This window comes from Gavialis gangeticus, unplaced genomic scaffold (assembly GCF_001723915.1).
Source record: "Gavialis gangeticus isolate Ggan-Ray unplaced genomic scaffold, GavGan_comp1, whole genome shotgun sequence".
NCBI lineage: Eukaryota > Metazoa > Chordata > Crocodylia > Gavialidae > Gavialis > Gavialis gangeticus.
This window is the reverse complement of record NW_017729031.1, coordinates 3106125-3128291: the sequence shown is the minus strand read 5'-3', so window position 1 is coordinate 3128291 and position 22167 is coordinate 3106125. Positions and strand designations below refer to the sequence as shown.

General features: G+C 41.7%; 1 protein-coding gene across 2 annotated transcripts in view; it reads left to right on the top strand.

Moving 5' to 3' along the window:
* GPD2 (glycerol-3-phosphate dehydrogenase 2) overlaps positions 1–22167 on the top strand; it is a 166698-nt gene that overhangs the window by 9198 nt on the left and 135333 nt on the right. For both annotated transcript variants that reach the window (XM_019522387.1, XM_019522386.1), the window contains exon 2: positions 16505–16615. In XM_019522387.1, coding sequence (XP_019377932.1) covers positions 16514–16615 — 102 coding nt within the window. In that variant the 5' untranslated portion in view covers positions 16505–16513. The remainder of the gene's footprint in view (positions 1–16504; positions 16616–22167) is intronic.

Here is a 22167-nt window from a genome sequence, read left to right as displayed (position 1 = left end):
AAATTAGTAGTTCTGTCTGCTTATTGTTTATTTTACCCTTGGATCCCATCCAGCCCTGAATAATCTCTGAGTACACTGTGGGCGAGTATGATTACAAATATGAGCGCAGTAATAACTTCCATGATTCTTGGTGAACTGGGCCCATCTAAAATCTTGTCATATAATGTTGTGTTCTGTCAATTTAAAATAAGTTTAGTTAACCTATTAGGAGCTTGTCTGTAGACAGATTGGAAATTTAAAGGGCCTGGCTTTGGGAGCTTTATTTTGGAAAAGCCACATTGAAGAGGAAAGGTGCATGTCATCTGTTTGATTTATGCAGACTAAGGGTTTTGATTAAATTGGTTAATCTTTGCACATTTTATTTGAACAGAGATGCTTTTAGCACATTGAAAATATAATTTTACACAATTTTAGCAGGTCATATGTTTTGAAGTCTTTACCTTTTTTAAAAAAAAAAAAATGAAGCCAGATACTTTCCAACTAGGCTACAAGTATCAGATGGAGATGGACCGTTTTCAGAATATCTCCAAAGGAAGATTCCCAGGAATGGCTTTAGGATTTTGCAGTCAGGTATGGGAGCAGCAGGAATGACTGCTGCAAGACCATTTCAGGCTGGACATAAGGAAGAATTTCTTTACTGTCCGAGCCCCCAAGGTCTGGAACAGCCTGCCATAGGAGGTGGATTAAGCATGTACATTGAACACCTTCAAGAGTAAATTGGATGCTTATCTTGCTGGGATCCTATGACCCCAGCTGACTGCCTGCCCTTTGGGCGGGGGGCTGGATTCGATAATCTTCTGAGGTTCCTTCCAGCCCTAATGTCTATGAAATCTATGAAATTATTGCATATGTATTGGAATTTAATAGAGATTTGGACAGTTTTAGGAGCAGACAAAGATATGCCTGATCAGTTTCTTAAATGAAAACATTAGGTGTCAGTCATACTTCTAAAATCCCTTTCCCAAGTGTCCTTTAAAAAGCGTTTTCTTCCCATAATCATTTGGCTAGTTAGTTCCTACTTTCATATTTAAATGTCTTGGCTATTTCAAAACAAGCGTTCTCATTTATATGCAACCTGCGTTTAGCAACAGTTTCCTTCTTAGTTTTCTCTAGATACCTTGTTGTGGGTGGGGGTGTTTTGAATGCTGTAAGCAGGATTTGCTTGTTCCTGAGGTTATTGGCCTATGTTGTAATTTTTTTTTGAAAGATGGATCTCCAAATCCATTAATTAGTTAGGATCAGCTGTATATAGTTAGGCATTCCATTTGTGACTTGTTAATTGCATAAAAAATGCAGGATCCTTGATTCACATAGGTGTGCCACTGAAGTTAGTGTGGAGCCATTCATGTGAGTAGGATTTGGTACTTAGGATAAGCACATAGAGCTGTAGTAATATTTTGATTCATACCTATTGCCTCTCTCCACAAATTTGCAGATATATAGGGAGCAACTGGAGAAACAGGGTGAAAAAATGAAACCCATGAAGCTTTGGGAAGGAAGAAAAGTAAATGCAAAACAAATATTTGTTGTGAAACTGACAAAATAAAGGTGAAGCAGATTGAAGGGAAAAGGCAGCATCCTATGGAAAAGGACAGGAAAGCTGAACAGACTTCAAGGGAATAAAAGGGTTAGATGCATGTAATGGTTAAAAAAGATTTACCAGAACATATTCATTTTTAGTGAATTTAATATTAAAAAGAGCTAGGCTCTTAGAAAGACTAAAACAATCTGATTTTTTAGGAAAGGGCCCCATAATTGAAGGCACCCTGCTTTATTGTACACCTATTCTGGGAAGAAAACATATTTATAATTATGCCCTTAAATCACAACCTGACCCCTTTCTTTTCTCTCCTAGTGTCCAACTGCAAGCCTTTTTAATTAAAGAAGAAAAATTACTGCATGATTTGTGTTCCTACATCATAGCAATGAGTGCAAGTAAAATTTCATGGAACCCAGTAGATGCCTATTTTCCTCCAAAACACCAAAAGATATCACAGAAATATATTTGTTATTTGTCCTTATTTAAACTTTTTACATAAAGCAGAATTGCTTTAAAGTTTCCTGGTATTCCTAAATTGGTCAGTTACTTAACCTAGCTTAAGTATGCCAAACAATTTTATTTTATTTTATTCTCTGACAAAGCACTTACTTTGAAATTGCTCTGGGACAAAAGTACCAGAAGATCTCATTCTAAAATTGCAGCCTAATGTCAGTATTGTCAAGAACTTTATTGTAGTGTGCTAGGTGTCTGTATGTGAGCACATATGGTTATAGTGTGACTTATTTTTGCCCCTTTGGAATATTATCTTTTTATGTGTTAATTTTAGCTTCAGTTTGAAATATTTTACAAACTTCTCCTTTTGTCTGCTAATTAAGACTGATAGCAAAAGATGCTGAGCACCTGCATTTTTTTATTTGGATGGGAGTTTCAGGTGCTCATCTGCTTTGCAAATTGGGTCCTAATAGAGAAAATTGGAATCCTCCCCTGACAAGCCTAATACTTCTTTATTGTGCAGTAAGTATTTCTAGGGTGGTGGCTGTTTGGCTGTGCAAATCTGTCCAGTTCTGTAAGAAGCAAAGCAGCATTTGTTGATTTCTCCTATGCCATGTACTCAGGTAAAAAAAAAAAAAAAAAAGATCAAGTCTGGCAGTTACTATGCTCTTGGCCCATATAATACCATATCGTTACCTCACCCTGCTGCCATGGGTGATTAGTACCAGAAGAATGTTAAAGGACCCACTTAGTGGACAGTTATTACACAACTGTTAGAGATTTTCTTTTAATGCTGATAAGTCACTAGTTGACTTATGAGATATATCATGATACTTGTGCATTTTATCTGTACATTGTTTTATGACTGCATCACAAGAAGGAGGTAGATATTGAGGAGGGCTTGTCTACCAACTAAAAGACAATGTTGGTATAAATACATATGAATAAATTTAGGTGGAAAATTAGAGGTTTCTAACCATGAGAGGAATGGAGAAAGAGGCCCTAGAATAGCTATTTAATAGGAGTAGTGGAGATAAACCTAGCTAATTCTAGTATAGAGCTTGATAATTCTATTAGTAGGATATGATGGGGTTGCCTGTGGGACTTTGAGCCAGGAGATTCTTTTCAGTCCTGTGTTCCTATTAGAAAATAATTATATCTACTCGTGATCATCCTCTCAGTCTATATGAGAGAGAGTCTGATTAGTGCATACATAGTGTGTGACATACAGTTGGTTTGGCAAAAGTTGTTGGAGTCAGGAGAGAAGCTAATGTGGAAAAACCCCTAGTTCCTGTCCAGCTAGCAGGGGAGCCAAGCCTTTGCTAGTGGTGAGGTGATAGAGTTGTTTCCTGGTTGGGAGTAGCCACAGTGATATGTTCTCTGGTTAACCACCCTTTGTACCGACTGCTTTGATACAGAGAACTTGGCTGATAAGTACTTTTGGAGTATGGAACACATTTTCCTCATATGGCAAGCTGTTACATTTCTTTCTGTCTTCCCCTTAGTATCCAGTATCTTCCCCTTAGTATGCAGGAGGGGACAATCTAGTTCTGGGAGTTAAGTTAAAGTCTCAACATTTGCGGCTTCCAGAGGGATTTGTGGCTTTGAAATGGTCCAGCTGGTATCTCTCTATGACCACTCAGTCTTTCATTGGCAGGTCCTAAAGGATCTGTCTCTGGGTACTGATAGTGGAGGTGATTCCTTAGGTAATTAGGTGAATGTCATGGAGTGCTTTGAGGATCAGGGTAGAGAACCTAAACTGAACTGTGCATTCAGTGGCTGGGAGGAGGCTGTGCAGAAGATGGACCCCTGTGGTGTTAATATGAATAACTACAATATTCCTGTGACTTGTAACACCTGGGTCTCTCTTGGTGTGTTGCTTCATTCCTATAAATGATATGTAGCTATTTAAATCACGAGTGTGTGGTTCACCATAGTGTAGTCTGTCACTGCTGGGATCAGTAGTGATTTTTCTGTTTAGTTGAGGTTGAGGGTAAGTGATTATTTTGCTACCATGGATAGTTAAGCAAGGAGAAACCCAGGAGACAGCAGATTCGCTTTGAGCACATTTAGATTGACCTAATCAGGGTTAGGTCAACTCAATGCCCAATTGTACAAGTGTGCAGAGGGCTTAATTTGCCCCAAGATGGCACGCAAAATCTAAGTTGGTGCACTAATTTAGATAGAGATTGAATTAACCCAGTCTAAGAAAGCCCAGCTGCTCACCCCAGCCCTGTGGCTGTCTCCCCCTCCTCTGACAGGGCTATTTTTAGCCCCCTGGACTCTTGCGTTAACTAGGCAACTCCCCTGTGGACCTGCTAGTCTCCCCAGTTCCCTGATGCTGCTCACCTCTGTCCCCACACCAAGTTACATACATCAGTTTTCCCGTGCAGTGTCTGGGAGTAGCAAATGGCTGTAATGCACTCTTAAATTGAGGATGGAGACCCTTTATAATGTATGCATGTGTGTTGCAGAGGAAGCTCCTTAATTTTAATTGAATTGAGCTTTAACCAGCTGTTCTTTACTCAGGTGCTGATCTGTGATAGGCATTATTTGGAATAGATGTACAGGAGGTCAGACCAGGTGTTTGAAGGGCCAAAAATGCCATTATGAAACAAACAAACAAACAAACAAAAAGCTGGTTGATGATGCTGTCGTAGAAGGGGAGTGGAGATTATAACATTTACCTCTCTGACAATCTCCCTTGTAGAGATAACTAGCATTTCAGGATCAGACTACTTGAAACATAAAATTAGCCAAAACAATCATGGTTTGATGGTCTCTGTTTGCCGTCATAGTTGGCACCATTATACAGAGTACTACTAGAAAGACTAAATATGGAATGGGTGGGGAGTTTGGTGTAACAACTCCAGGTTTGCTGCTAGCTCATGGGTGTATGCAGACAGGCAAAACCTAAGCCAGAGTAACTGACACTAATAGAATTTTACCTCATTTATTTCAACAGGAATTATCTACCACAAATGTTGGCAGCATTGTGGAGCAGGGGGACACTTTAATAGAGCTTAGGTCAGAGCATGAGCCACATTTAAGAAGATTTGTGCTGTCCATGGCTGCAGAATCTTCAGTCTGGAACCTTTCACTAATGTCATTTCACCTAATCCACTATAAAGGATTTAAAAATCACCTAAATACCTTTGAAAAGGGAAAGAAAACAATAATTAAGTTAAGGCAGAGTTATGAAAACAAGTGCAATTTATTGTAATAATCACCATCACATCATGACCGCCTGCACTGATTGTCTGTCTTAGTCATTCATCTGGGTGACTCACATTTTGTTAAATGTGTTGGTATATTTTTTTTTAATGGAATATGAAGCACCCAGGTTCCATGGTAATGGCCTCCATAAAGCACTTGAAAACAAACGTAACGGCAGATTAGGTTACTTCTCTTCATTTAACAGGTAGGTTTTGTATTTCATACAGTGTGTGTCTGATAGCAGCACAAAGGGCGTTGCACACTCTTCTTGCTAAGCTTTACAATTTTACCCATCTGTTAGCAAGAATTCTCTTTTCTTTTGCCTAAATATGATGTTTTTATTTTTTTCTTAATTTTCAAGGAACAGGTTCTTTTTAGACCTCTTTCTCCTGAAGTTGCTTCTGACTTCTTCTCCCTCCTTCTTCCCCCTCCCCCCCAGTGGCTGAGTGCTATTTATTGCTAAGCTATTTGGGCTAGATCTAAAAAAAGATCTTGGGTCTATAGTAATACTGAATGTTTCATAACTCTAGGCTCCTGGACCCCGGAGTGGAATTCAGAACCCTGCATGAGGTATCAGTGCTGGCTAACCTTTTTTGGCAGGTATCTGCCCTGCCCCCTGCACCTTTCCTTGTTAGTTGTGTGGCAGATGTAGCAGGTGCCCATGTTGCTTGTGGTACATGTGCTGCAGGTTGATCACCTCTGCCCCATACAGTGCCTGGAGAGAGTTATTTGCTTTAGAGCCAGATCCAAAACAGCCAGCATACCAAGCAGCAGCTGTCTAGACCTTGCCAATAGGCAAATGATGGGGTATGTCTGTCTTAAATTACAATCCTCCCCAGGGCTTCAAACTTCTGGGAAATTTGCAGTGCTGGAAAATGCAGCAGGATGGGGGAAACATACAGGTGTTCTACCCCCCAGGCCAGAGCACAAAAAAGTCTCCTCAGAGGCAAGCCCTCCAGCCGGAGATGATAGGTAGTTGTTCCTTTACTCCCCCTTCCCTCTTGGCAGACACAAGTTCTCCTGTTGACACCCTGGATAGTAGGGCTGTGCAAAACTTTGGTTTCTGATTCAGTTTGGTGGAGATTCGCCCCAGTTTGGTGGCTGAATCTGAATCGAATCAGGAGACCCTTTAATTTCTCTGAATTGATTTGGAGAGATTAGGAAAGATTTGGATATAGACACAGCTTTAAATGTTTTTTCTACATACCTCAAGGTACCAGGTGGCTCGTTAATGATGTGATGCTGGGGCGGATAGAGTGTCCCACAGGAGTGCAGGGGGGTCCCCAGCACACTCAGCAGCAGACCTGGAAATGGACCAGAAGCACTTCCGGGTCTACCAGGGAGCATACTGGGGGCCCGCTCCCTCCTAGCTCGGCAATTGGTGCTTCTGAGTCTGGGGGGCACCTACGGTTCCCCCACAGCTGATCGCTGAGCCAGGGAGGTGCGGGGGGGCCCTGCGTGCTCCCTGGCTGACCTGGAAGTGGACTGGACATGCTTCCGGGTTCACCGTGGAGCATGCAGGGGCCTCCATGCTCCTGTGGGATGCTCCATACACCCCAGCATCATGGCATTCATGAGCTGCACTTGGTACCTCAAGGTATGTAGAAAAGACATTTAAAGATGTGTCTATGGCCAAATCGCTGATTCTCCAGATTGGCATTGAATCTTCAGATTTGTATTTGGCTGAATCGAATTGGGACAGTGATCTGAATCAATTAATCGAATCACTGTCCCTGATTTGGGCCATATCTGAATTGGAATTGAATACGGCCCATTTTGCACATCCCTACTGGATTGGTTGAGCTGTAAGGAAGTGCCCCTTCCTCTTGCCCGCTTCCCTGTACAGACTGGGGTGACCAGGGTCTATGTGTGGGGCAGGAGGCAAAGGTACTAGTAGCTTGAACAGTCTGGGTACAATTTAGGTGTCTGGCAGCAGGGCACCCCCAAGCTTAACTGATGCTTCTCTGCTAGATGAGCTGTTGGGAGCCAGTGTGCTTTCTCCCTCCCTTCTCCTTGGAGAGTGGGGAAAGGAGAGCAGAGGGCTGAGGGATACTGTGAACCTGAGAGAAGTGTACAGCTGTTGAAGCTGGCTCAAAAAAGCTTCTTTTTGTGAAGGAGAATTTCTGGTTGGTTTTTAATGAAAGAGCTGGTTTTCTTCTACAACTCTCCCCCTTGAAATGCTAGCATTTTGTGCCAAGATAAAGGCATTTCTAATGACACAAATGTAATACCAGTCCATAGCCTAAGCCTGTGTTTTTGAGAATGAAACAGTGATCCCTCTTCTTCCTGTAGTCATATTTTTATACTCTTATAATGGCTTAGTCATTAGAGTAGTCACCCAGGGTATAGACCCCAGGTAGACCTTCTCTGCCTAAATTCGAACCAACCTCCTTCCCCTGTCTGGAGAGGTCAGTTTGTGTTTGCATAAACTTCCTTTCCATTTGTTTGCAAGTTGAAAGTTTGCATAAAGGCACATTCCGTATCTAAATAACTTCAGTATTTTGTCTGTTGAATGCTGTCTGTTTTTTTTTTCTTGTTTCCTTACAAGCTTAAACCATATGTTCAGAAACTTTTCAACACCTATGTGTTTGAATGATTGTACTGGTGAATCTTTATTGTTGCTAAGCAGTTTCCCTTGATTGATTTACACTCAACCTATCCCTCAAAAATGAAAAGAATGCAACTATATATGTATCATGCACACAAATGATAACTTGTACTGGCTGGCTATATGAAATCAAAGAGTTGTTCCTTGCTCCTGAGCTACTATTTGACCTTAAACCAAAGCTTGTTGAAGTAATTGAGAAGACTCCTATTGACTTTAGTGGACTTTGAATTGGAGTCACTTGTTGTAGGAGGTGCTAAGGCTATCTAGTCAAATCAGAACAATCCAATTTTCTGCTCAAGGTATTTTTTTGTAACTATTTGAAACGTTTGGAGTATGGCAACATGAATCTGACTGCATCACTGGGCACATTTTACAAAGTGAAGCTTGCATGATAATTAGCTTATTTTTTAGTCTTTTAAAAATCAGTGAAGTCATTGACAAACTCTCTTGTGTTCCTAGCACGAGCCATCAATTCCAAACTTGGAGGAGAATACAGTTTTCTTACATAATTTTGAGTAGTTGTCTTTTTAGCATGCATTTTACAAGCACGTAAATGACACTTTACCATCAGGTAACTTTTGTGTGCATAGATTATTTGTTGAAGACCAGAAAAATGTATCTAACTGTCACCTCATATCCCTTGGTGCCATTAGGCCCGCGCTGTGCCCATATTGACTTTTAGGTTGTTCCATGGCATAACTTCGGAAGAAGGCTGCATCTTTTTTCCCCCCTGCCTGCTTCTGGGTGTATAGTGAAGGACACTTCTTTTAAATACCCTAAAGTTATAGCGTGATTTTTTTATCTGACTATGCTAGCCAGCAGCTACCCCAGATTGGGCACCCAGTTTAACATGGCTTAAGATACTGGAGAGAGTAAATGTTTACACTGGCGTAATTGGCGTTATATATGTCAAAAAGAGTAGCGAGACAGTACAAAATCTGAAATCAGGGTGACTTTGCCTAATCTGGTAGATTAGGGGTCAGCAGTCTGTGGCCTGCCCTATGGAGCCATAGTTTATCCAGCTCATGGAGCTGGGGGGCTTGTGTGGGAGGCTTTGCCCATACAGTGGAGAGAAGCCACAGTGGCAGCACTATGGTGGGGGGAGCTGCTCCACTAGAAAGCAAATTAATTGTAAGTCAGAGACAATGTTTGAAAATAACTTTTAGGTATTTAGATTCAGAATACCTTGTTTTGACTGGTTTCACTGTGAGATAGCTAATATGTGTTAGTTACTGACAGGAAAACAGCTTTTTTAGTGATGAAAAAAAGGCTGTATATGACAATTTGAGTAGCAGGCTTTCCGGGAATATCCTTTCCCTAAGGCATTACATAAGTTAGTTGTCTCCTCTGTGAGTAGGGCTAATGATACAAAATAAGTGGTTAATTGCTATGCAAATAAATAGGAGGTTCTTTGTTAACAGCCTAGTTTGAGACACACATGTATATATGAGGTGCGCACCCACTGTAAATCTGTACGTGGTACATTATCAGTATTTGTACAGGAAGCAGAAGTCATAATGTAAGGCCATGACAGCATTATAGATTTTTGCCAGCTGAGATGTGTGTGTCAGGGGTGTTGGGTGATCTGAAACTGAGATGCATTTGCCAGCAGAAGACTAGTGCAGATGCAATTATATAAGCAAAACTGTTCTTGATTTGTGAGGGGAGGGGGAATGGTTTTATACATCAGTGGAACATGCTTCTCTACCAGACTAGCTGTTTCCACAGTAGAAGCCCTTTGCTGGCATAGTATACCATATTCCTTTACTAGAAAATGCTTGAATTGCAGAAATAATTGACACTTCAGCGTGGCGTTACATATAAAAACAGAACTACAGTAATCAAGCTGATGCAGAAAATAGAGTGTAGTAGCAAAAAGCCTTCATAACACAATTTGAGTATTCCAATCTCTGCAAATCATGACTGTTCATAGGCATGAATTCTTGGATATGCTGCTCAGCTTGAAACACCATGTGAAAAGCCAGTTTGTACTTTTGGATGCATCAGTGGAAATGCACTGATGTCAATACACAATTTTACTGCTGGTTGTACCTGACAAGCTTCATAGCTAGGAATTTGGGACAATAAGTTCTAGAAGGCATTGTGGTACAGCAGGTAGCATTCTACAGATTTGACAGGATATCCCTGAGGATGCCTGATTGCCAGAGGCCAAGTTTGGCCCGGTACTGTGGTTGGGGGAGTTGGAAGTGATTTTGGATGCCATCTGTGAGGCATGGGACATGGTGTAGGGATGGTTCAGAGCCATGTATTATACCCACGGCATTGGGGCAATAAATGGGCAGCCTCCTGCCTATGAACAACTTTTTAGTTCCAACAAAGGCATGGCAGGCGAGTCAGGTGGTCCAGCCAATGATTGGATGGGCCCTGGGATGGCCCCCTGTCACCGTATCCTCATCAAACTTTTCAAGAAACATTTTTCACTAGGAATGTTAATGGACCTGCTTATGCTGTAACTTTAAAGCACCAAGTTATTTTTATTGTTTCATGCCAAGGAATGAATGGGTTGGGTAGGTGTAACTGCCAGTACAACTGGGCTTGGTTTACCTTATTACACAATAAGCCCTTTGTCAGGCTATGAATAGAAACCTGCTGGCGAATATAAGCTACTTACCTGTGTTAATAGCAATGGGACAAGTTGTACAGAGCCATTGATAGTAGGTGATACAAAAACTGGGCATGCAGATACGGGCATGTAGTGTCTTTGCATGACAGCTTCCCTATAAATCAGCAGTAAGATTAATTCTCCTAGCTGTAAGAAGTTGCTTTTTCCCTAACAGAATTACAGACAAGTGAAAATTTTTATTTTATTTAATAGCATGTGATATTCTCTACATAAACTGGCATTTCAGTACATTGGATATGCTGCAATTGGAATAGCAGTCCTTAAAAGTCAAAAACTAATATTATGGTTTCTTGAACCTCCCCTACCTGTCTGGGACATTTGGCAGGATAAAGGGGAAGAGTTCCAGGTGATGGAAAACAGGGCTGGATTTGGGTTGGGGCCACACCCTGGTCCTAGTCTGACTGCTCACAAAGGAATGGTGCAAATCAACCTTTAAAAGGGTGTGTTTAGGCTAATAGGTCAGGGTGGCTGGGCAAGAACAGCTTTTTTTTTTTAAATAGATGCCTCTTTTATAGCCAGGCCCCGATGCAGGTCTAGTAATTCCTTTAGAACTTAGTACAATTTTGACTTAAGTATATGCAGCAGAAGGGGGAGTTGGGGTGGGGGTGGAAAGAAATATTGGTTAGGGAAGAGTGAAGAGTAGTCACCATGGAGGACTGGTCACCATGGCATTCAGACTTAAAAAGTAGCTAGTTATTCACTATGACTTCTGTGCGTGGGTGTGTGAACACTTTAATTCAGTTAGATTGTTTTCCTTAATGTTATGCAGCATTGCTTTTACAAGCACAATCCAGAAATCTGGAGCACACGAAAGCTGATAGTGTGTGCTATTTTTTTTCTTCATGTGTATCAGATCAACTTCCTGTGTGATTCATAAGATAAAATTGTAGATCTGGGCCAGCACAAAGAATTGTTTTATCCATAATGAAGAAAATGTAAAGGTCAATTAAACAAAACAAAAAGTTCAGTTGTGGCTTTAGTTTAAGAATATTTGACTGTTTTGAAAACACTTGGAAAATGTTTGGCCTAATAGCACGTGCTGTGTTAAAAGCATAGTTTTCCAGTTTAGAACAGTAGAAGAATAACATGATAGGCAAGTTGCCGTGGAAACTACTTTCTTTTTTTTCCAAACAGACTAGCACGCAGATGTGTGTGTGAAATGGGAATTGAGCTCTATAAGTGATTCAGTTTAAACTTCCCTGTCTTCAATCCCATTGAAATGGGAATGCTGCTTATTATGTCATTACAAGTATGTGCACAATCTTTGTTTCAAAGTAATCTTGCTTAGTGGCATATTTACTTAATATGCATATTGCCTTCTTAGGAGAGACCCACCTTCAACATACAATTATAAACTAATTAAACTCAGTTTAATTTTAAATCATATTTTGTTCTCTCAAAAATTTGAGTTTTAAAAAAGAATGCTGTCTGAACTCTATATAGTTTACTTATGGACTAGTAGGGTGTTTACTGTAGAAAGACTGCATCTAAGCCATTATTTTCATAGTTGAAATTATTAAAATCTGATGGCTTAATTCTAAGGTTTTGGGTTTTTTTACACCAGGGAATGCTGAGTGTGTGTTCAGATGATTTGTCAGACAAATAGATATATAAACTTGGAACCTTTTTAATTTTTTTAAATATTAATTTGTATAAATGTAAACCATGGAACCACATCCTTATATTGTTTCTATTGTTTTCTATGAGGCCAATTCATTTTTGGATAATGTAACCCAGCTCTCTTGTGAAAGATATTAATTTGTTCTTTTGGTGTTGTTTTTTTTTAAATTCACTCAGATTCTAGAGCATATTGTGTTTCTAGAACAAGCATTTAAAAGTTAGAAATTCATTGTATTATGTAAGGTGATTTTATCCCTGGTGCATAAGATATGTGAAATTTGTTTCCAGATTAGCATGGGGTTACCAGTTTTCAATCTGAATACTTAATTATTATTCAAGTGATTGAGGAAGCTTGGATAATGTGTAGGTGTTCACTGCTGTAAGTTTTGTGTAAATATAGAAGTACATGAATTGCAGTTGAATTCTCATAAACTTTTTTTTTTTTTTTATGTTTAGGGATTTTTAAAAGAGCCTGCTAGCTAGTTCCATTCAGTTTTTTTAAACTTCAGATCTTAAATTTTGTTCAGTTGAACTTTTTATGTTGATTTTTTGTCATTCTCTGACTTCTATGCTTATTTTAAATGACTTTAGTGGCTTTCAAAATGTAAGTGAAACATTACAAGGGAGTCAGTGCATCGGTGATCTATAACTGATATTCTCACTGACTCCAGTCAGATTGCTATAAACAGTAAATCCTGAATGGTGTCCATTATAGGGAGAAGGAGTTGCATTTTAATAAATACTCAAGTAAGGACTTCAGTGTCTACTATTTTATTTAATATGAACAACCATGGGGTGGTTTTATTCAAATTGCAGCCCAACCTTTAAGGTTATTGAGTGCAAGATTTCTTTAGGATTGCCTGGCAGCTACATTCACCTAGATTCTCTTACTCCCTATCTGATCTTTGGGACAGAACGTCTTTCCCTCTATCCAGAGTCTGGGATGTTTCTCTTACTGCTTCCTGCAGCCTCGTTCCTGGCTGTGGTGAAACAGAAGGATGGGGTTCTTCTTTTCCTGACCACTGTATCCAGGAAGCACGTGTAGATTAGGTGAATAGGTGCATTAAGAAAGACTTGCAACATTAGTCATGATGGAAGCGTTTAAAGCAAACCTGTTATTTGTCTATACATGTTGGAGAGAGAAGACATTTCTAGGCTGTGGCTCAGAAAATTCTAAATCTGTCAAGTGAAGGCACATGTCTTAGCATGTGTTTGGACACAGATTGATTCAGTTATTTACTTTTCTTCTTGTGTGTGTACAAGTACGTCACGCAGCTCATTCATAAACCATAGTGGCAGCATCTGTTCAGATGAGGTAATAAACTTGTCAGGCAGGGTTATGCTCCCTGCCTCTTTGTTTTAATTCTTCTAGTGTGTAGATAGTGTTGAAAACCACTGAATCCATTTGACACAATGTGTTGCATGCCACAGACCTGTTGCTTTGGCACGGGTGCATACTGCTACTGATGTCATCCTTATTGGATCCATAGGTTCCTCTTCATGGCAAAGTTAACCTGAATTAAATCTCGAGCATTTCCTGAGCATAAGTATTTTGTGTGTGGGTAATGGTCCTTTTTAAAAAGAGCTAGTCTGTTGGGTGTTATTGGCTATAGCTTCAGTTAACAGCTGAGGAGTTGCACTCATATGGCCTATGCAATGAATGCAGGCTAGCTCCATGTGAATGCTCTTATTTCTCCTGTCTTCCTACACTTATTTTTTCCCCCATGTACCTAATGTAAGTTGGACAGGTTCTCCTGCAGTTCACTAATAGAAATCTTAGAATTGCTATGCTTGCTTTAGTGTAAAAAACCATGAGATATAACCCAAGAAGTCATAGTGCCACACATGAGTGTGCAGGCTATGTGGCAGGGGTGTGCGAAGTGAGCCATATTTGATATGGATTCGGGCCAAATCGGGGACAGTGATTTGATTTGTTGATTCAGATCACTGTCCCCAATTCGATTTGGCCAAATCTGAAGATTTGGTGCTGATTTGGAGAATCAATGATTTGGCCATAGACACATCTTTAAATACTTTTTCTACATACCTTGAGGTACCAGGCATGAACACTGTGGTGCTGAGGTGGATGGAGTGTCCCACAGGAGCACAGGGGGGCCCTGTGTGCTCCACGGCAAACCCAGAAGTGGAGTGGAAGTACTTCCGGTCCACTTCCGGGTCTGCTGGGGAGTGTGCAGGCCCCCTCTCCCCTCCCGAACTCCCCTGCCTCGGCGATTGGCTGCAAGGGGACCCCAGGTCCCCCTGCAAGACCCAGGAGGCACCAGCTGCCAGGCTGGGGGAGGTGTGGGGGGCTCCCCTGTGTGCTCCTTGGCGGACCCAGAAGTGGACTGGAAATGCTTCTGATCCATTTCCAGGTCTGCTACTGAGCACGCCGGGGAGCCCTCCATGCTTCTGTGGGACCCTCTATCTGCCCCAGCATCACAGTGTTCACAAGCTGCACTGGTACCTCGAGGTATGTAGAAAAAACATTTAAAGCTGTGTCTATATCCAGATCTCTCCAAATCGATTCAGAGGGTTCCGATTCAATTTGGAGAGATTAAAGGGTCTCCTGATTTTACTTGGATTCGGAGATTTGGCCACCGAATTGGGCTGAATCTCTGCCAAATTAAATCAGGGACCGAAGCTTCCAACAGCCCTACTGTGCAGACACAGCTGTTTGTAATGCTTTGCAATGTGGCAAGTCTCACTTTTCTTGAGTTAATCTGACTTGAGTTATTCAAGTGTATATAGCTTAAGATAAAGCAGAGGTGAAGGTGTGCTCTATAGTAGTATGTCTGGAACTGAATAAAGATGTAAGACTTTATGACAATCAAGGCCAGATTGGAATATCTGGTTATTAGGGATGAAGTTCTGAGCAGTACTCTCAAGAGGGAATAGTTTTAACCCTAGCAAGAGCACTTTCAGAAAATTCCTCAGGGACTGTGTTATGTAGCTAAACATGGGAGAAAGAGGTAAAATGAAATATCTGTAGAATGTTAACAAGGCTATTTCTTTTATTGTTGTTCAAAGTAAATAAAATAATGTAAAATGTGTATTGCTACTGGGGTAGGACAAAAAGTGGACTGCAAGTAATTTGACCGGTGGAATTAGTAAATTAGCTCTTGCATTCAGTAAGAGACATTTCAGGGAGAGAATCTTTCTTTTTCATAAAACCAAAAAACTTAGAGAGTCTGAATCTGAATCTTCAATATCTTTCTTCTCAACTCCTGAGGCTTTCATTCATGTAGCCCTACCTTGTAGATATCAGGCACATAATTTAATTCTTCATTTGTAAACTTGGAAATTAGATTTTTTTTCCCCCATTAGTGTTCGTCATAGCGTTGAGAAAATAGATATTTTTGCAGATTCCAGAACTGTACTGTAAATATTTAAGTGACACTTAGCATTAGAACACAGAGGAAGACCACAATGTGTTAAAAATGTTTTTTTATTTTATGGGTCTCAGTTAGCAATTTAGCACAATGATTTAATTAAATCAAGAATGCTCGTGTTTTGGTAAGGCATGACCTTATTCACCAGGTATTTAAAACATCTGTGTGATGTCTTTTTTTACATACTGGAGAGCTAAAATGTTTTCATCTAGCATAAGTTAGAGAAGAGATAAATAATTAAGTGTATACTGAAATATACTTTATTTTTACTCATCTCTCCTATTTATTGGGCTATCCAAATCAAATTTTAATTGTTGCTTGGCATTATTTCTACAGATGCTTGATAGGAAGGTTGTACATTACCAGGAGTGATACCATATACACAGTTTAAGAGGCCAGAATTGGAGTTTGTGAGGTTTAAAGTAAATTTTGAAATTTTGTGTGTAAGATGTAGCAGTCTGTCATTCTTGAATTGGGAGATAGGTCTCTAGTCTTGGGCAATGGGATTGTAAGAATGATCTGGATGATGATGAGAGACAGTAGGTAGGAGGTATCTTTTCAGGCTAGTTGGTGTCTTCTTGCAGAGGGCACTTGGTGACCAGCTTTGTGCTGGATCTTGCCTGGCAGTCATGGATGATTGGAAGTTTGAGTTGTGCTTACACTGCTGTGGTAAAAGTAGTTGCTTCTGTACACATACATGCTCATCTGTAGTTCACAAAGGTACTATGTAAGCAGATTTAAGGAGTCTGAAATATTTTTCCTTTCTCCTCCCCTCTCTACCCTCCCACGCCCCTGCTAATAACATACACTCTTCCAAGGGATTTTTGCTTTAGTCTCTCTGTATGTTATTTTTGTACTTATTAGGGAATTGGTATGGTTGTAACATTAGTATATTGTTATCCTAATGCTGTCTGCCACAACATCACCTCCAGTTTAAATGAGTGTTCTGTTCTAGGCAGTCTGGATTCAAGCATATTAGAACTGTGTATTAATCTCTCTCTCTCTCTGTCTCTCTCTCTCTCTCTCATTTGTAGAACTAAAAAATGGCATTTCGAAAGGCAGTAAAAGGAACTGTTCTCATTGGAGGAGGTGCCATAGCAACAATTTTTGGCCTCTCTCAATTTTCTCAGTATAGAAACAAACACGTAAGTATTAATTATGATTTCTGATAAAACATGAAACTTAAAATCTGCTAAAGCGTCTGTTAGGTTTATGCTTTGTTTGGAAATGAATGCCAAAGACTTCTTAGCTTGATTGGCTGGTACTAATTTAGAGAACTGCATTCATGATGTTTCAGTGGTCTAAGTCTCTGAACAGTGAGAAAATACTGAGAATTCTTGCAAATTATTTTTAATACTGTTTTTTTTTTTTTTTTTTTAAGTGCTATATACAATTGTTTTTGAAAATTTCCTGGGCTCATAATAAGTTACGGTAGAAAGTAGCTTTGATCCTCACATACAAATAATAAAATAGGCTAGTACTTTCAAACTTGAAACCCTAAAGTTAAGAAAGCAAGAGCTGGAGTGACTTTGAGTTTTCAGAGGTGCTTAATACTCACAGTTCCCTCTTACGTCAGGATGGGAGGTATATCGGTTACAGCCTTTGAAAATCAGGCCTTTTTTAGCAAGAATGAAAAAAAATGCTATAACTTTGGGTCTTTGATCAGACTTAGAGTTGGGTGCTTAAGTGTAGACACCCACATTCAAAAACTTTTTTCACTGAACTGGTAGGTATTTGGTCAATTGCTTTTAAGCCAAGTAGGATACTTTGACAAAATAAAATCCTACAGTAGCAAAGGATGTCAATTAGATCTAATGCTGGATAAAATAGTGACAGGAGTGGAAAAAACAAATCCAGTGGCTGTTGGATACCTTTTGTGTTTTAATTTAGTATGATATGAAATGGATGCACTTTCTCTCTCCTACAAGGAGAAGCAGAGCTTGAGGTTGAGGGGAGGAACTCATATGGGAGTAAGTGTGTGAGAACAGAGAGCATGTAGCATTGAGATCATGGACAGAACTGATGGTAACGTGCACACTTCACTTACGCTTTTTGTATGGGTATGGTATGAACTAACTGGCTTTTGTGCAGTGTGGTACATTTATAAAATTCCTGTCAAGGCAGAGCAGTTCCACATGCCTTTTAGCCCTATTTGATGTTGCAAGGCTGGCAGTTCCACTTTGCAAATAATCATAGAAAGTTAGGGCTGGAAGGTACCTCAGGAGTCCATCTAGTCCAACCCCCTGCTCAGAGCAGGACCATCCTCAACTAGCTCATCCCAGCCAAGGCTTTGTCTAGTCAGATTTTGAAAACCTCCAAAGATGGAGGTTCCACTACCTCTCTGGGTAGCCTGTTCCACTGTTTTACTACCCTCCTAGTGAGAAAATTCTTCCTAATATCTAACCTAAACTTCCCTTGTTGCACCTTGAGACCATTGTTCCTTATTCTGTCATCTACCACCACTGGGAACAGTTCAACTCCATTCTCTTTCGAACCCCCCTTCAGGTAGTTGAAGGCTGCTATTAAGTCCTCTCTGTCTTCTCTTCTCTAGACTAAATAAGCCCAATTGCCTCAATCTTTCCTCAAGTCATGTCCCTCAGTCCCCTCATCATTTTTGTAACCCTCCACTGGACTCTCTGCAATTTGTCCACATACTTTCTGTAGTGGGAGGCTCAAAACTGAACACAGTACTTCAGATGTGGCCTCACCAGTGCTGAATAGAGGGGAATAATCACTTCCCTTGAATTACTGGCAACACACCTACCAATGCAGCCGTGTATGCTGTCAGCCTTCTTGGCAACAAGGGGACACTGCTAACTCATATTCAGCTTATTGTCCACTGTAACCCCCAGGTCCTTTCCTGCAGAGCTGTTACCCAGCTAGTCAGTCCCCAGGCAGTACTGCATGGGGTTGTTCTGTGCTAAGTGCAGGACTTTGCACTAGCCTTTGAACCTCATGGGATTCCTTTTGGCCCAGTCCTTCAACTTGCCTAGGTCACTCTGAATCCTAGCACTACCCTCCAACCTATCTATTACTCCCCACAGCTTGGTGTCATCTGCAAACTTGCTGAGGGTGCACTCTGTACCATATTCTAGGTCGTTGATGAAAACAATGAATAAAACCAGTCCCAGGACTGACCTGTGGGGCAGTCCACTTGACACAGGCTGCCAACCTAGACATCAAGCCATTGATTACTGTTTTCTGAGCCTGATGCTCCAGCCAGTTTTCTGTCCACCTTATGGTCCATTCATCCACCTCGTACTTCTTTAGCTTGCCTATGAGAATGCTGTGGGAGACAGTATCAAAAACTTAGTTAAATCAAAGTACACCACGTCCACCGGTCTCTCTGCATCCACAGAGCCCGTCACCTTGTCATAGAAGGCAATCAGGTTGGTCAGGCGTGATTTGCCCCTGGTGAATCCTTGCTGACTGTTTCTAATCACCTTTTTCTCCTCCAAGTGCTTAGAAATGGGTTCCTTGGGGATCTTGTCCATGATTTTCCCAGGGACTGAGGTAAGGCTGACTGGTCTGGAGACCCTTTGAGTTAGAATAGGAGGGGACTGTAGTGAAGGGGATACAATGGTAGGAGTCTACTATAGACCTCCAAACCAGGAACAAGTGCTTGACCAAGAATTTGCCAGGGGACTGGCTGAGGCTGCATGCTCTCGGTGCGTGGTCGTCATGGGAGACTTCAACTACCCACACACCTCATGGGAAGAGGACTCGGCCAAATCCAATCTGTCACAAAGCTTCCTTACATTAAAGGGAAGCTGGGTGACAGTGACCACGAGTTGTTCACTTTCACTATCCATTGCACAGCTGGCAAGTCAGCCAGCAATGCAGTAGTCCTTGACTTTAGGAAAGCTGACTTTTAAAAGCTAAGGAGGCTTGTTCTTGAGGCCCTAAGAGGCCATGATTTCACAGGGAGGGGAGTTCATGATGGAAGTGATCCTAGAAGCACAGGGGGAGTCCATCCCCACCCATAGGAAAGGTGATAAAAGGGCTCAACAACTCCCTTGGCTGAACAGGCCACTCCTGGACCTCCAACGTTTAAAAAGAGAGGAGTGTAACGGGTGGAAGACAGGAAACACTGCTAAGGAGGAATATACTGCACTGTTCCGCACCAGCAGGGAGCGAACTAGAAAAGGCGAGGCTGCAACTGAACTCTATCTGGCTACACGAATCAAGGACAATAAAAAGTCCTCCTTCAGGTATTTGGGGAGTCAAAAGAAAAACAAGGGCAATGTTGGACCCCTGCTAAACCAGCTGGGGCAGCTGACTACCAACACCCAGAGAAAAGCCAGTTTTCTTAATGATTACCTTGTGTTGGTTTTTCACCAGCCCAAAGGGACCACCCTGCCAAACATGATATGGAATGACCAAGGTGAAGATTAATATATGCCCACCATTGGTGTGGATCTTGTGAGGGAGCATCTTGAGAGGCTGGACCCCCATAAATCAGCTGGCCCAGATAGATTACACCCAAGAGTGGTAAAAGACCTGGCAGACATCATAGCACAGCCACTGGTGAGGATATTTGAGATATTTCAGGCGAAGTACCTGAAGATTGGAAGAGGGCCAATGTGGTGCCCATCTTTAAGAAAGGGAGAAAATAAAGAAGACCCAGGAAACTACAGGCCAATCAGTTTGACCTCAATCCCTGGGAAGATTTTAGAAAAAATGATCAAAGAAACCACTCTTGACTGGCTAACAGAAGGCAACATTGTGAGGGATAGCCAGCATGGGTTTGTTGAGGGTAGGTCTTGCTTGACCAATCTTGTTTCCTTCTATGACCAGGTGATGTATCACCTGGACAAAAGGAAAGAGGTTGATGTCATATATTTGGATTTTAAAAAATCCTTTGACCTGGTGTCCCATGATGTCCTCATGGAAAAGTTGGGCAACTGTGGGCCTTGACTACTCCACGGTCCAATGACTGGGGAACTAGCTCCAAGGTCGGACCCAGAGAGTGGTAGCTGATGGAACTGAATCAGCATGGCACTTGGCAACTAGTGGTGTCTCCCAAGGCTCCGTTCTTGGACCTGTACTCTTAAATGTTGTCTTAAACAATCTGGACAGTGGTGTCAAAAGTGGACTGGCCAAGTTCGCTGATGACACCAAACTTTGGGGAAGAGTGTCCATGCTTGAGGATAGGCTGGTGATCCAGGCTGACCTCAATAGGCTTGCAAGGTGGGGGGATGAAAACCTGATGGCATTCAGTATGGAGAAATGTAAGGTGTTCCACCTCAGGAATAAAAACCCGTATCACACTTATAGGCTCAGCAATGTTACACTTGCTAGCACCATGACCGAAAGAGACTTGGGGGTCATGACTGACCTAAAAATGAATATGAGCCACCAGTGTGATGCTACAGCTGCCAAAGCGAACAAAACTCTGGCTTGCATCTACTATGCACCTCAAGCAAAACCCAGGATGTCATCCTCCTGCTGTACTGGGCTTTGGTGAGGCGGCAGCTGGAGTACTGCATCCAATTTTGGGCTCCACAATTTAGGAAGGATGTGGAACAGCTTGAAAGAGTCCGGAGGAGAGCCACGTGCATGATCAGAGGGCAAGAGAATAGGCCTTATGAAGAGAGGCTGCGACCTATCTTCAGCCTGGAGAAGCATAGGCTCAGGGGTGACTTGGTGGTAGTCTATAAGTACATAAAGGGTGTGCATTAGCATCTGGGGGAACGCCTGTTCAACAGAGCACCCAGGGGATGACAAGGTCCAGTGGTCACAAACTCTTGCAAGACCATTTTAGGCTGGACATAAGGAAAAACTTGTTTACTATCCGAGCCCCCAAGGCCTGGAATAGACTCCCCCCAGAGATGGTGCAAGCACCTACTCTGGACACTTTCAAGAAACATTTGGACATTTATCTTGCTTGGATCCTTTGACCCTAGCTGACTTCCTGCCCCTTGGGCAGGGGGCTGGACCTGATGATTTTACGAGGTTCCTTCCAGTCCTGATGTCTATGAAATATGTGAGCCTATGGTCTGTAGTTCCCTGGATCCGCCTTCATCCATTTCTTAAATATGTGTACTATGTTTGCCCTTTTCCAATCATCCAGGAACTCTCCTGATTGTCATGAGTTGTCAAGGATATTGGCCAATGGCTCTGTGATCACATGAGCCAACTCCCTCAGCACCCTTGGGTGCATCCCATCTGGCTCTATGGACTTGTACACATCCAGCTTGTCTAAATAGTACGTAACCTGTTCTTTGACCATTGAGGGCTGTTGACCACCTCCCCAAACTGTGCTGCCCGATGCAGTACTCTGGGAGCTGATCTTGCCTGTGAAGATGGAGGCAAAAAAGTAATTGAACACTTCAGACTTTTCTGCATCCTCTGTCACAAGGTTACTTCCCCCATTCAATAAGTGACCCACACTTTCCCTGATGCTCCTCTTGATACCGACATTTGTAGAAACCCTTCTTGTTACCTTTCACATCCCTTGCTAGCTTCAACTCCAATTGCACTTCGGCCTTCCTGACTTCATCCCTGCATTTTAAGTGAAATTTCAGTTGAGCTTTTCTTTCAGCTTGTGACGAGGGAGCTTACTCATGGCTGGTCACTGTACCGGCCAGCCCTCCATCTAGGGCAGTTGGCCACATCTCACCTGCCGTGGCTTGCTGGGAACCACCTGTTGTTATAAGCGGGAAGCCGCCAATTTTAATACCCTGATGCCAAGCGG